Below are 15,916 nucleotides of genomic sequence, written 5' to 3'. Positions count from 1 at the left end.
AGCTGGAACTACAGGTGCACGCTACCACACCCGGCTAGTTTTTGATTTATTGTAGAGATGAGGTCTCGCCAAGTGGCCCAGGTGGGTCTCGAACCCGCGGGCTCAGGCAATCCACTCACCTCAGCCTCCCGAAGGCACGGGATTACAGGCTGAGCCACCGAGCCCGGCTTAAAATCAATATTTTAACGCTTTAATTCTGAGAGAGATATTGATAAATCTGGAAAGGCTTGGGAAATATTATTACCAAGGATTTAAAAAATGAGATACTCAAATGTGCATAGCAAAAGTCAAGTCTATTTCTAGCAACAGATTTTAAACATATTATGACCAAAACGAAATGTGTTTTCATAGGCAGACAGAGCCTTAAGGGTGCAGGAGGGTAAGCAGTACAGAGTCAAGGGCTGGCGGGCCAGCGTGGTGGCTCAGGCCTGTAATCCCAGCACCTTGAGAGGCTGAGGCTGGAGGATCGGTTGAGTTCAGGAGTTTGAGACCAGCCTGGGCAACATAGCAAGACCTCATTAAAGTAATAATAATAATATTGTTATTATTATGAAATGTTTGTACAAAGGACTGGCTGACAACCAAGCTGGTTGGTGCATGGAGCATCACCAAGAGTGTGACTGACTTCAATTAAAATATAAACTAGAAGCCCTGCAGTGAAAACTGTCAACATCTATAAACAGGAAACGAAATTTGGTTTTTTTAATTTTTTTTTACATAATTCTGTAGGCAATAGTTTTTAAAAAAAAGCTAAATTCCTAAAATGAAATCAGAAGTTGCACTGGTTTTGTTTTGCTTTGCTTATGTCTCAATAAACAGGTTGGCACTGTGGGAAACCATAAATCCAAGTTTTTCTTTCTTTTTTTTTTTTTTTTGAGTTGGAGTCTCACTCTGTCGCCCAGACTGGAGTGCAGTGGCCGCTCCCAGTCACCGCAGCCTCGACCTACTGGGCTCCGGCGATCCTTCCTCCTCAGCCTTCCGAGTAGCCAGAATTACAGGCATGTGCTACCACGCCCGGCTGATTTTTTTATTTATTGTAGAGATGAGGTCTCGCTGCCCAGGCGGGTCTCGAACCCGCAGCTCAGGCAATCCACTCACCTCAGCCTCCCAAAGGCGCGGGATTACAGGCTGAGCCACCGAGCCCGGCTAACCCAAGTTTTTCAGCGTGATGTCTTCGCCACTTGCTGCTGCTTGGTCTGGCTCAGTTCTCAGATCTTCTAAGACATGGATACTAATTCATTAGCTGGGAGTGGTGGCACGCACCTTAGTTCCAGCTACTTGAAGGATCACCTGATGCCAGCTGGTCGAGGATGTGTTGGCCGTGAGCGTGCCACTGCACTCCAGCCTGGGCCACAGAGTGAGATTCCAACTCAAAAAATAAAAGTAAAGAAAAGAAATGGTTACTAAGTCAGAGTCAACTACTTATGTTAAAAATAAATTCAGAAGTGGTTAGGGAAAGATTGGAATCCAGCTAATAACATAGTGCTTTTTAAAAAGTCAAGGAAAATTTCTGATTTCCTCCCAATTTCACACCATGAAAGCAGGTTGTCATTACAGTCTTCCCATTCCATCACCCACAAGGAACAAAAAAAGAAACTTTGTATTTTACTTAACACACCTTAGTCTCCCAACTCCAACAAAAACAAATGAATTTTAAAAGTATTATTAAGGCCGGGTATGTTGTGAGATTGAGGTGAGAGGATTGCCTTAGCTCAGATGTTCGAGACCAGCCTGGGCAACACGGTGAGACCTTGTCTCTACAAAAATAATGAATAAATAAAATATGTGCAGTTTAAACAACAACCACAAAAAGTATTATCAAGCTGAGGCACCAGCCGCTAAGGGTGAAGGTGGCCTTCTCTAGCAGGTTCTTTAGGGGATAAAAATCTTGCATGAAAATGATGAAGCTGGCTCCACACTCTGGCTCTTTCTTAATTCCTTCTGGATTGTGTGGCACAGCTAGAAAACAAAATTTAAAACATATGCACTAACCGGAACTGGGCTTTTCAAAATGTAACTTGAAAGAAAATAGATTTCATGCTGAATATGGTGGCTCACATCTGTAATTCCAGCACTTAGGGAGGTGGAGGCGAGAAGATTGCCTGAACTCGGGTTCAAGACCAGCCTGGGCAACCTGGCCAGACCTCTTCGCTACAATAAATTAAAAAAAAAGAAAGAAAGAAATTAGCCAGGTGTGGTGTTGCATGCCTGTGGTACCAACTTGAACCATGACAGGATTGGCTGAGCTCGGGTGTTCGAGACCAGCCTGAGCAACATGGCCAGGCCTTGTATCTACAATAAATTTAAAAAATTAGATGAGTGTAATAGCATGTACCTGTGGTTCTAGCTACTTGGAAGGAAGAAGTGAAAGGACTGCCTGAGCCCAGCAGGTCAAGATTGAGGTGGCCACTGCACTCCAGCCTGGGTGACAGAATGAGACTCCTACTCAAAAAAAAAAAAAAAAGAAAATAGATTTTTTAAAATCCCCTCTTCTGTTAGCTAGGCCATCTCAAAAACTATATTATCACAGCTGGGAGTGGTGGCTGTCATCCATAATCCCAGTACTTTGGGAGGCAGAGGCGAGAGGATTGCTTTAGCCCAGGGGTTCGAGACCAGCCTGGGCAACTTGGCAAGATCTCGTCTCCACAATAAATTAATTAATTAATTAAATTAGCCAGGTGTGGTGGTACACATCTGTGGTCCCAGCTACCTGGAAGACTGACACAGAAGGATCACCAAAGCCCAGAAATTTAAGACTGTGGTAGCCATGCACATACCACTGCACTCCAGCCTGAATGACAGAGTAAGAAAGACTTCAACACACACACACACACACACAAAACTACATAGTCACAAAACATTGAAATTTTATTTATATTTGTCCTCATGTGAAAGACAGATTTTCACATAGGCTTTTAGTAATACAAATCTGTTCAATTAACATAAAAAATAATGCTGTTGTAACAAATCTTGGTGAAAATAAAACGTATGGCCGTGTCTCAGAGGATTTTTTTTTTTTGCCACCACTTCTAAATTGCAGCTGTCTTTAGTGAGAGTTAAATATTCAAAAGAAGTACCATCTTTGAAATTCATATGCTAATTACATATACAAGCTGAGCATCCCAAATATGAACAACTGAAATCTGAAAAGCTCCAACATTGGAAACTAAACTTTATGAGTGTCATCATGATGTCCAAAGGAAAAGCTCTTTGGAGCAATTCAGATTTCAGATTTGGGATACCCAAACAGTAAAAGTATAATGCAAATATTCCAGAAGCTGAAAAAATCTGAAATCCGAGACATTTCTGATCCCAAGAATATCAGAAAAGGGATATTCCACCTGTACCTAAGTATACTATAAAATGTACATGGCTCATGAAATTTCATATGAGAAACAAGCTTCAAATTACTAATACATACCACTAAGCTAAACCAAAGACTATTTAATAACTACAGAAATATGAAGAAGACTTGTACATATTAAACACAGGACCAATACTTTATCTTTATTTATTTATTTTTTTGAGTTGGAGTCTCACTCTCTCTCCCAGGCTGGAATGCAGTGGCACGCTCATGACCACCCAAAGCCTTGACCTACTGAGCTCAGATGATCCTTCTGCCTCAACCTTCCAAGTAGCTGGAACCACAGGTACATGATACCACACCCAGCTAATTTTTTTATTTATTGTAGATACAAGGCCTGGCCATGTTGCTCAGGCTGGTCTCCAATCCCTGAGCTCAGCCAATCCTGTCATCTCCACTTCCTACAGTGCTGGGATTACAGGCATAAACCACCATGCCTTCCCTAGGACCAATACTTTATAACAGAGCTGAAAAGAATACTATGTGAAACTTTCTCAGAAACAATACTCATTCATAGATGCCCAGTATTCACAAAAACTGGAATTCCTTCAATCCTTAAGTAATTTTAGATTTCATAATTATTTTCTGAAATATAAATTACAATAATTTGCTGATAACTGTGAGATATTTCTACATTAATATTCATCTTATTATTTACTCCTGCCAAAAAACTATTTTAAGAAATTGCTCTGGCCAGGCACAGTAGCTTATGTCTATAATCCCAACACTTTGGGAGAACAAGGCAGGAGGATCACTTGAGACCAGGAGTTGGGACCAACAGGGAAAACATAGATATACCCCATCTTGAAAATAAAAAAGAAATGAAAATTAGTCAGGCGTGGTGCCATGTGTCTGTAGTCCCAACTCCAGTCTTAGCAACTTTGGAGACTTAAGGTGGGAGAATCACTTGAACCCAGGAGTTAGAGATAACAGTTAGCTGTGATTATGCCACCACACTCCAGCCTGAGCAACAGAGTGAGACCCTGTCTCTAAGAAAAGAAATTTCTCTAAGCTCTTCTCTAATTATGTTCTGATTTATCCGCAGTTCATCTAAAACCCTTTTCAAAAGAATGTCTATCTTACCTGTTTCTGGTCACAGAAAGAAGTCATCGACAAGAGAATATTCCAAACCATTTTACTACATAGCCTATAAACAATAGAGATACAAATTCTACTTTGTCTCTATTACCATGTTGAGTGGTTTATGTGACTTTTCTTAAACTGTGTATAAGGAAAACTTTTCTAAACTGCTATACCAATTTTGGGTGCCAGGCATGGTACCTCATGCCTGTTTTCCTAGCACTTTGGGAGGCTGAGGTGGGAGGTTCACTTGAGCTCAGGAGTTCGAGACCAGCCTTGTCAACACCGCAAGACCTCGTCTTTACCACACACACACACACACACACACACACACACACACACAAATTAGCCAGGCATAGTGGTGTGCACCTACAGTCCCAGCTACTCAGGAGTCTGTGGCAATAGTATCAGGAGGTCGAGGCTGCAGTGAGCCATGATCCTGCTGCTGCACTCCAACCTGGGTAAGAGTGGGACCCTAACTCAAAAACAAAAAAGAAAAAAAATGCATTCCTATTACACAGAGGTAGAAAAGCTGATTTCCCAACATCTCTTGCAGCTAGGGATTCAGATATGACCGGTGTAATCATTCACAAGCACGCACATGAGACTGTCTCAAAACCAAGTCACATGGGGCGAGGGAAGGAGAGAGAGATCCATTTTTTTCAGAACGATGTGGATGGAAGCAGTGTGGCTCTGCAGCTAGCCACTGTTCACAGCCTCCTATCCAGTGGGCAGCACGCATCTTGACAGGAAACTTCTTGAGTACTCAAAAGCTGCAGTTCCTTGGGCCATCCATTCTTGTGCCATAGTTCCTGGAAGCTCAGCCCAGGTTGTCTCTTCAGCCCTTCCAAGATTCTGTGAGCTATCTCACCTCCTGCATCAGTCCCCTTCTGCTTATAGCTAAAGAAGTTTCCATGCCCTACAACCAAGATTCTCAAGCTATCCAGAATTTGGTGGCTAGAAGTAAGGTGCCATAACTCAAAGGACTCTAAATTCGGGGTTGACTTGGCTCAGGAGGTAGAGCTTTAGGCAGTGAGACCTCCTACCAAGTGAGGCCAAGGTGCCAGGGACAGTGGTGGGAGAACTAGAAAGTGCTGGCATGTGTTTGCTGCTTCTTGCCTCTGTCAGCAAAGCCCTTCAAGAGAAATGTGACCCAGGCTAAGGTCAGCAAATCTGCAGAGACTCAAGGGAACATAGCATTGCCAAGGGAACTGCTCTCTGTCTGCAACATAATCTGGCAAGATTCCAAACTGGAGTCATGAAGAAAAGTCAACTACTACTGTACGTACTCCAAACAGAAGCATGTGTAAGCAGACTCTGAAGGAGCTGCTAACGCTTCCTCAACATTTGTCAAAAGCCTTCCCTTAAGAACTTTCTGCTAAGTAGTAGGAGCCCAGATGAAGACGTTCACTGTCCCAACCAAGACTATTGTCTGAAAGGATCTCAAGTAGGTACCATTCCTCCAAGAACCAAGGGAATGGAGCAGCACAAAGGCCAGCAAGTATATGATGAGGCTCTTTGTTTACAGTGATGTCTTTTAACTATGTTAAAACTATGTGTTGACTGTGGTTACTCATGGGTGTGACTGAAGAACACAGGCCAGAAACTTACTATGTTTTTAAGGCACGGTTCAGTCAAGGAAAAAAATAAAATAACAATTAAAATAAAAATTCAAACTTGGCCTGCAATATTGTGTAGTTATTAGGTATTTAAAATAATTTCTGGCTGAAAACAGTGGCTCACACCTGTAATCCCAGTTCTTTGGGAGGTCAAGGCAGAAGCCCAGGGATATGAGACCAGCCTGCGCAACATAGTGAGACCCTGTCTCTACAAAAAGTTTAAAAATTAGCTAGGCTTCGGGACATGCTCCTGTAGTCCCAGCTACGTGGGAGGCTCAGGTGGAAGGATCCCTTGAAACTGTGGTAAACTATGATCACACCACATATATTCTCAGTCTGTGCAACAGAACAAGACCTTATCTCTAAAAAAAAATATTTAAAAAAAACTCCAAGTCCTCAAGTTCATAAAACAAGAAGTGTTCTTGGCTGAGCTACAGTGATTTTTTTTTTGTAATTGGGCCAGTCCTGGTGGCTTAAATCTGTAATCCCAGCACTTTGTGAGGCAGAGGAGAAATGATTGCCTGAGATCACAGATTTGAGACTAGCCTAAGCAATATGATCTCTATGATAAATCAAAAAATTAGCTGAATGTGGTGGTGCACGCCTGTAGTTCCAGCTACTTGGAAGGCTAAAGCGGAAGAATTGCCTGAGCCCAGCAGGCAGAGGCTGCAGTGGCTGTGAGCGTGCCACTGCACTCCAGCCTGGGTCACAATGTGAGACTCCAATTCAAAAAAATAAAAATAAAAAAAGTTTAAAAATGGGCAGGGCATAGTGACACATGCTGTAATCCCAGCATTTTGAGAGGCCAAGGAGATAGGATTACTTGAGCCTCAGAGTCAAGACTATCCTGGGCAACATAGCGAGACCTTCTCTCTACAAAAAAAATTCAAAAACTAACCAGACATGGTGGTGCGTGCCTGGAGTCCCAGCTACTTAGGAGTCTTAGGGAGTATGGTTGCTTGAGGCCAAGAGCTCCAGGCTGCAGAGAGCCGTGATCATGCCAATGGATTCCAGTCTATGCGACAGAAAGAGACCTCGACTCAAGAAGAAAAAGGAAGTCAATGCTAAGGCTATCCAGCCTCCAAGAAGGATATACCTTACAACACCCATTCAAACGTGTCCTTGAAAATGAATGTACAATAAAAATCGCCCAGAGAGTGAAACCAAAGGCCCCTGAGGACATTAGATAAGAGAGTTCCTCTCATTGGGGCTGACTGAGTAGCAAACCAGAAATCTACCCATGGCCTACAGCAGAGAGACTTCACTATTTTCACCAAGCAGTACTTTTTTTTTTTTTAGTCAGAGTCTCACTCTGTTGCCCAGGCTGGAGTGCAGTGGCATGCTCACGGCCACCACAGCCTCGACTAGCTGGGCTCAGGTGATCCTTCTGCCTCAGCCTTCTAAGTAGCTGGAACTACAGGCATGTAACACCACGTCCAGCTAATTTTTTGATTTATTGTAGAGATGAGGTCTCACCAAGTTGCCCAGGCTGGTCTGAAATCCGTGGTCTCAGGCAATCCTCTCACATCGGCCTACCAAAGTGCTGGGATTATAGGTGTGAGCCACCGCTCCCGGCCAGCAGTACTTTTAAATTCCTATGGATCAATGACCACTATGTTTGATTCTCCCCTTTTCTAAAAGGGACATTTGATTGCAGTTTTCCTATACCTATGCATTATGAGTTTGGTACTTTTGCGCAGAGAGCTTGACTTTGAGTTTGTAGGTGGCCAGAACACAGGTGGCCAGAACACAAGAAGTCATGTGCTAGTCTGATGGAGGGGCCTATCCCCAGATAACATGGTCTTTGAGCTAATATGAAATAATGGACTAAAGTTTTTCTGCCCTCTCTTTGGGAAGGGAGGAGTGAGTGTTTTTCTGTCTCAGAAGAAGAATGTACATGGAGACTTGGGTAGCCAACAAGGCTAATTGGTGTTCAACTGAAAGCTGGCTGCCAAACATCCATCTTCCTTCGTCCTCAGTAAAAGAATCCTAACTTTGAGCTGAGCACACTGACAGGTGGGTTTTGCAGTCTCCATAGCTACTAAGTGTTTCTATCCATGTGACTCAGTTCTGGCCAATAAGAGGGAAGTTCATGCGGGTGCTGATTCTGGTAAACTGCCTCCACAGAAGCTGAGTCAAGCAGGGAAAGTCCCTTTCTTGCCTTCCTCACTGCAGAATCTTAGAGAGCGAGAGTGAGGTACCGAGTGGATAAAAATTATGCATTTAGGAAAGCAGAGCAGAAACATAGGAGCCTGGATATCATTGACTTCTAGATTTCTTTTACATCAGAGAAAAAAACTCCTATTTCTTTTAAACCACTGTTATCTTTGGGTTTTGTTATATGAAGCAGAATCTAACTTTCAATAATAAACTCCAAAGCCCAGAATAAATAAATAAATAATGAGCTTGAGTAGCAGAAAAGTTAGTCAGTTGAAGAATTTCTAGAGGTTAAGTTTGTTACAAAAGTAGGAAAAAGTAGAAAATGCTATGGTCCTTTCAGAAGAATGATATTAAAGAGACGTTTATTGAGAGAAGGGATGGTAAGCTCCCATAAAAGAATATCTGTCTTTATGAATGACAACAATCTAATTTAAAGGCAGTAGGCAGAGTTTTCTCATTTAGTTACTGATCGTTTCATTAAATTATGGTATAAGGCGACATCATTAAGTTACTAAAAGAGAACAAAGAAAAAAGAAGAGAAGTATGAATGTGAAAGAAGATAGTGAGCTTGTTTTCTTCCTATTTATGGTAGATTTCAGTCCTTAAATATTTGTGGCCAAAAGAATGCATTCTCGTTTCAAAGGTATCCTTCTTTATTCCAAATATGCTTTAAAATATTTATTGAGCAAAGAAATTGGAAAGGAGCTTTAAAAAAATGGAACAGATGTTGCATTAACAGCTTTCTTCCAACTTCTGGCAGACTCCGGACTTTAAATATCTGTTGGAAAGAAATATGCTCTTATTTTAAAGATATCTTCCTTTATTCTGCATATTTTTTCATAACAGATAAATTTGCCTTGTTAAATATGCCTAGCTAAGCATACACTACAATTTTCAAAAACATATACTCTGTTCACAGTACTATAAATGATTAGAATACAAATAATGTTGAAATAAATCATTTAACCATAAATGTGGTTATCAAATTAGATAGCACTTGAAATATGCTGATACATAAAACTTTGGGGAACATTTTAATTTTTCTGTAACTCAAATTAATCTGTTTCTATAAATATATAAAAATAACATATATCTTAATGACATGAAATTACATGTGTAATAAATGTGGATTTTAACTTATGTAATAGTTTATTTCCCTAAACAAATAATCAGACAAAATTACATACGTGGCTCAAACTTCAGTGCTCCAGTTGGCCCTGATGGAGGGACTCCTTGTTGTAATTTTTTCTGTTCCATCTGTTGTATGACCTGGAGAATAGAGAAAGACAGTTAAAAGAGCTACTGGATTTTCAGCCAGGTGTGGTGGCTCACGCCTGTAATCCCAACACTCTGGGAGGCAGAGGCAAGAGGATTTCCTGAGCCCAGCAGTTCGAGACCAGCCTGGGCAACATGGTGAGGCCTCGTCTCTACAATAAATCAAAAAATTAGCCAGGTGTGGTGGCACACGCCTGTAGTTCCAGCTACTTGGAAGGCTGAGGTGGAACAACTGCCTGAGTCCAGCGAGTCAAGGCTGCTGTGGTCATGAGCATGACACTGCACTCCAGCCTGGGTGACAGAGTGAGACACCAAATAAAAAAAAAAAAGCTACTGGACTTTCTGTCACACATGTGACCTTTGACAAAGCACAACAAGCAAACTGATAATAGTTTGCTAAAACAAAGATATTCAAACTCTATAATTTAGATTACTGCTCCATACAACAGTATCAAAAATACTAAAATTTAAAATAATATAACCATAGCCTTATACTGTAGTATACTGAAATATTATATTGCAAAAACACAGGCTGTCAGCAAAGCACCTGATATCCTTTTAACACCATAATCTTTTTTTTTTTTTTCATTAATCATTATTTTTTATTATGGTTTTGTGGGGTACAGTTAAGGGTTAGGTAACACCATAATCTTTATACCAAATACCACCTGATGATATTCCTGCTTCTGGGCCTCAAGCTGGTCATGCTGACGCTGTAGCTCTTCTTTTTGTTTCTGAAGCTCGTCTGCCTTCTTCTTCAGTTCATTTTCTTGCAAAGCAATAATACTTTCATATTCTTTTAGTTCTTCCTCTGTGAAGAATTGTTGCTGGTCCAATGTCTAAAAGAAAAAAAATGAGGAAACAATCTCCATAATATTATACAACAATATGGTCTGATTCAGCTTTAAACTTCTATGATTAGCAAAGTATAAAAGAGAAATCTATAGGATTATACATTGGGGTAAGAAAAAAGGGGAAATAAGAAAATCTATGTTTATATACCCATTTGAGCAAATGGAAAAATAGGAAGAGAAATCCAGAGATTAACGAGATTTATTACCAAAGGCAGAGAGTGAAAGCTGGGAAGAAGAGACAGAGAATACGGGAAGGGAAAGAACACTTTTCTGAAAACACCTTTTTGATAGAGATTCCATTTTTGAAAGCATGTTTCACATACTGAATAAAATGAAAATTAGGCCAGTTGCAGCAGCTCACATTTATGATTCTAGCACTTTGGGAGGCAGAGACAAGAGAATTACTTGAGTCCTGGAATTAGAGACCAACCTGGGCAACACAGTAAGAACCCAAAATCAAAAAATTAGCCCAGGTAAGGCACTGCATGCCTGTAGTCCCAACTACTTGGAAGGCTGAGGGGGGAGGATTGCTTGAGCCCAGGAGTTTGAGGCAATGTTGAGCTGTGATCATGTCACTAGCACTCCAGCCTGGGCAACAGAGACCTCAACGAGGAAGGAAAAAAGGGAGGGAAGAACAGAGGGAGGGATGGAGGGAGAGACGGAGGGAGAAAGAATGAAAGAAAAGGAAGAAAGAAAGGCAGGCAAGAAAGACAAAAAAAGATATAAAATAAAATATAATAAAAACATTAAATAAAATCCACACAGACAGGAAAATCCCAAAACCTGAATACAAAAACAGAAGCCAAAAGTGCTTTTATTTTAAATGAATAAGATAATACACAGAAGGGGGGATGAACTCACCCAAGTAACCTTTGATCACAGTATTTGGACTATATACCCTCAGATTAACAATAAAAAACCTGGCCAGGCACAGTGGCTCAAGCCTGTAATCCCAGCACTTTGGGAGGCCAAAGCAAGAGTGAAGGGTACAGGAAACAGCCAGAGGGGCGGCTCCCAAAATGGCGCCAAACATGGTAAAGCCACACTAGACAACAAAGACCCTAGGTTCTGGCTTCTTCATGCACGATTCCCCTCACGTGCGAGTTCAAACCTGCAAGCCTCCAATCATTTCCCATGACATAGCTAGCTTTGTTATACCCACCCTGCTCCCATGTTGCTCCTCCAATAAGAACCTAGCACAGCCCCTTCAGGCCCCTGCCAAGTCCATAAATACACCCCTCTCCCTGCATAACTCTCTCTTGCTCCCTCTTTCTCTTGCTCTCTCTCTCTCCCCGCCTCTCTCTCGCCCTCTCTCCCCCTCTCTCTTTCTCACTCTCTCTCTTGCTTTTTCTCGGTTACAGACCCTCTCTGTAACAGCCCCTTTAATAAATCTCTTGGTCCCGGCCAGGTGCAGAGTCGTTACTGGCACCGAAATTCCTTCATTGGTGCCATGACATGGATCAGGTGCTCTCCCGCCCTTGTGTGGGTCTATCCCCATAGGAGGGATCCCCAACCCTGCGCCGGTGGCCACTCCAGCCCTCCCGGACCTTCCCCACTGTTTTGAACGTGTGAGCTACATCCACCAGCGGTTGTTGGATAGGTGAGCTCCCCAGACACAGAAGCCTAAACTTGCCCGGGACTCCCGGAGGAAACTGACCATTGATCATCCAGCAGTCCCTCTGGCCCCCGGGTGAGGGGGAACACACCCTGCCTTGGCCTTCACGACCACAGCGGACCCTAAAGTCTTCCTCTTCTCTTTCATCTCTCTCAAACCTTAAAAACTCCCACAGCTGTTGGCTGCAGCAGGCCCCGGGGGTCCCATGTCTGCTAATTCACAGCGGTTTCCGTAAGACTCTCTTTCTCTCCCCCCTTAAGGACTCCCACGGCTGTCAGGCTGCAGTGGACCCCAGGGGTCCCACGTCAGCTAGCCCACAGTGGATTGCAGAGGGCTCCCACATCTATCGGGTAGTAGTGAACCTCGGAGGTTCCACGTCTATTGCCCCACAGTAAGCCCTATTCGACCGACAGGAATCTCAAGCACGCTCCCACCCACCGCCCAGTCAAGTGCTTTCTGTCTGGTTCAAAAATCCTTGCACAAGGTGCCTTGACCCCCTCAGTTCTCCAGGAGAGCCCTGGTTGTGCCAAACCTCTGTGACGACAGACTTTGCCACAGCCACACTTCTTGGACAGCTGACTCTTCGGGGGACGCCCCATTTAGTCCACCTGTCCCACCATGGGAGGCTCGTCATCCCTGCCGGCTGATTCCCCTCTTAAATGCCTCTTAAATAATCTCACTACACTTTCTCTCTCCCCTGATATCAAGCCCAAATGCCTACTTCGCCTCTGCACACAGGACTGGCCATATCCCTTAGACAACCAAAATCAGTGGCCCCCTTAGGGGTCCCTCAATCCTGATATCATCCAGGACTTATATAATTTCTGTGAGTGTTCAAAATGGTGGGCAGAGATTCCCCTTCCCTCCCTATCCCACTTACGCCGCCACCTCCCTCCTCTATCTCTGACTTCAACCCAGCAGATAAACTTCCTGTAGTCTGCTTTTGCTATTCCACTCTCCATCAGTTTCTCCTCCTTCTCACCCTCCACCTTTACCTGAGAAGGAAAGGCTGGCGTCTCCAGCCAGGTCGCCTGACCCCGGCCTCCAGCCTTTCTCTTTTGTCTTTGGAGGAGGGGCTGGCATCTCTGGCCGGGTCACCTAACTCTGGCCTCCAGCCTTTCTCTTTTGTCTTTGGAGGAGGTGGCTGACCTCAGCCTCCACTATTCTCACCCCCCTCCCCTACTTAAAAAACCCATTCAACTTTCCACATGGCTTAATAGGTCTCTTCTCAAGGGGGGTGGCTGGGACAAAAGAATGTTAAAAAACTTCTTCTTTGTTGTTTTCTTATGATAAATTTCTCTCAAGTTATATCTAAACTGGGACTATATCAACCTTCTTCCCAGACAAAAGTAAAGGGATCATGTAAATAAATCCTGTTACTAACTACAAAAGGTGTTCATAAACAGGCTAACTAGGACAGAATAAAAGAAGTTTTTCAAAAACCAGATAAAAATCCAGCAATGTTTCTAAGTCATCTCTCTGAGACATTGCAGCAGTTTACTAATATTGATTTAAACTCTGTGGAGGGACAAACTCTTTTGGCTATGTATTTTTTCTCCCAGTCAACACCGGACATTAGGCATAAACTCCAAAAAATTAGAGAATGGCCCACAAACCCCTCAACTAGAACTATTGGACATGGCCTTAAAGTCTTTAACAACCAGGGGGAGGAAAGAATGCAGGACCACAAACATAAGCGGGAAACGTTTCAGCTTTTATCTACCACTTTAGCAGGGAGAGTCACCTCTGATAATCTTCCACCCCAGATCATCGATAGCAGAAAGGGTACACAGCCCCTTCCCAGGTTTGTTTCTGACGCCGTCAAAACAGGCATATGGCCAAAGACTGTCAAGCCCCACCACTGGCAAAACCCTGTCCCAAATGCAAACTGCATGGACAATGGGCTCATGATTGCCTCGTTCACCTAGCCGGAGGAGAGCACATGGCCCAGAGGCTTGCTGCAATTAAGGGACATCAGGCATCTTACACGATCTCAAAGGGGGATCTCTTGGGCTTGCTCCAGTCAGATTGACTCGCCCCTAACTTGGTAGCCCCAATGTCTTTGGAACAAACTATTAAACCAACCAAGCCTAGGGTGGAAATATCAGTAGCTATTTGTTATTAATACGGGGCTACATGCTCAGCTCCACTTAAATTTCCTGGTCCACTCCTTCCTTCACCCCTTTTGGTTGTGGGGGTACAGGTCATTATATCCAAGCCCCTCACTACGCCATTACTTCCATGTGTTCTGGGAAATAAAATATTTCAACACTCTCTCCTTATTATGCCAACGTGTCCAGCTCCATTATTAAAAAGGGACATTATGACAAAAATTAAAACTCATATTATTCTTTACCCTGAGCCATCACCACTGTACCTTTTGGGTGCCTTTGTATAACTTTGGATTCCCCTAATAATTCTACATTGGATTCTATCTAAGCCCTTCCACTGCATATAAACTTATTGCTTTGGTTAGAGCTCTGAGGTTAGGAAAAATGTAAAGAAAGTTGTTGGTGTAAGGCATGTTTTAGTAAGAAAGGATAAAGGAAAGATAAATAACTATATAGGAAAGAATCTTGTATGGTACATTTTTTTCTATAATAAAATGGCTGGTTAAAGAAAGTATAGAACAAAAATAGAAGGTTTAAGCATGTCAAAAAATGGTATGAGTTTATCGAACATGGTAGGTAAAAGTTTGTGAAAAGAAGTAAAAGAAATTCTATAAACACTCAGACTTCAAAAAGGTTCCATAAATTTACCATTAATATCAATTACACTAATAGTAGGCCTACATGCTACTCAAAGACTAGAACATGAGCTTCTTAATTAACAATCTCCAAAATAATTTTTCTCCTTTAAACAACAGAGGGGGGAAAAAAAGAGACAAAATTCAATTAGCCCTCCCCCACTGTCTTTGTTACAAAAAGCGAGGTTTTTTTCTTTTCAAAATCGTTGGACTATCATTTTGGCTAAATAAGTAACTTTTACAATAACTACTGTGATTTTGTGTTATAACATGCTTTTAAAAACTTTGGTACTTAAACTCTTCAAGTTCTTGATTCAGTCTCTAGGGTGAGATAAGCAGCAAGCTCCAGGAACCACACCTACCCCACCCCCTTCTAAATTGCCTGAAGGCCAGGTAAATTAATTTCACTAACAGCACCGCCAAATGGCGAACAAACTTTAAAATCTCCTTCCAGGCACAAGGCTTACTGTCCAACATAGGGTGAGTGGAAGAATAACCTGGGCTTCACTCTCCAGCATATCAATTGCTGTAAAAGTATATCAGACCTATTATGAAAACAAAGGAAGCTGTTTCCTCTTGCCAATGTTTCCCTGTTCTAAATTCTCAATTTAAGCTCTAACCTAACTACATGTCTCTCATGTTTTCAGTTTTTCTTTCTTCAGACTTTGTGTCAAAGTGGCTATATTTCCTTATTAAAGTACAACCTTGTTAAAGTACAACTATAGATAATTTACAAAGAAATATTTCAACTTATGTTAATGAATACATACAATTTACAGAACTTTCACTTTTCCAACATTGTTTTTTTGGGACAATAACTCTTTTCATCATCGTTTGATTAATAATCTTTACCTATGCTCTCACTTGATGTTTTATTAGATCCAAATAGCACTTGCTTAAGGTTCTGCCATTTCCTGTTCATGCCCTTAAAAATAAATAGATAAAAACATCGCTACGGCCCCATCTCAGCAGAAAGTAGATACAAAAAAATGATCTTTGCCCCATTTCCCAGGATTATAAAAATATTTCCAAGAGCAGGAGTGAAAAATAAAAGATACCTATAAAAACCTAAGAAAAAAAAACTTAGCTTATTCTTAGTCTTTTGACCTCAGTGTAGTGATTAACAAACATTCAGACATTCTACTGAAAGACAAACAGCAGCCTATCCCATCCCCCCTAGGCAAATCTTCAGATACAAGATCA

At 42.1% G+C, this 15,916-nt stretch overlaps 1 protein-coding gene across 2 annotated transcripts in view; it reads right to left on the bottom strand.

Moving 5' to 3' along the window:
* Nucleotides 1-8,882: 8,882 nt before the first annotated feature.
* NUCB2 (nucleobindin 2) overlaps nucleotides 8,883-15,916 on the bottom strand; it is a 49,367-nt gene continuing 42,333 nt past the window's right edge. For both annotated transcript variants that reach the window (XM_008071831.1, XM_021719481.1), the window contains 3 exons: nucleotides 10,167-10,337; nucleotides 9,411-9,492; nucleotides 8,883-9,001 (listed from right to left, as the gene is read on the bottom strand). In XM_008071831.1, coding sequence (XP_008070022.1) covers nucleotides 8,994-9,001; nucleotides 9,411-9,492; nucleotides 10,167-10,337 — 261 coding nt within the window. In that variant the 3' untranslated portion in view covers nucleotides 8,883-8,993. The remainder of the gene's footprint in view (nucleotides 9,002-9,410; nucleotides 9,493-10,166; nucleotides 10,338-15,916) is intronic.

This window comes from Carlito syrichta, unplaced genomic scaffold, assembly GCF_000164805.1.
Source record: "Carlito syrichta isolate Samal-C Ts95f unplaced genomic scaffold, Tarsius_syrichta-2.0.1 Scaffold314760, whole genome shotgun sequence".
Classification (NCBI taxonomy): Eukaryota; Metazoa; Chordata; class Mammalia; order Primates; family Tarsiidae; genus Carlito; species Carlito syrichta.
The sequence above is the reverse complement of the archived record's forward strand: the minus strand, read 5'-3'. Positions and strand labels throughout refer to the sequence as shown.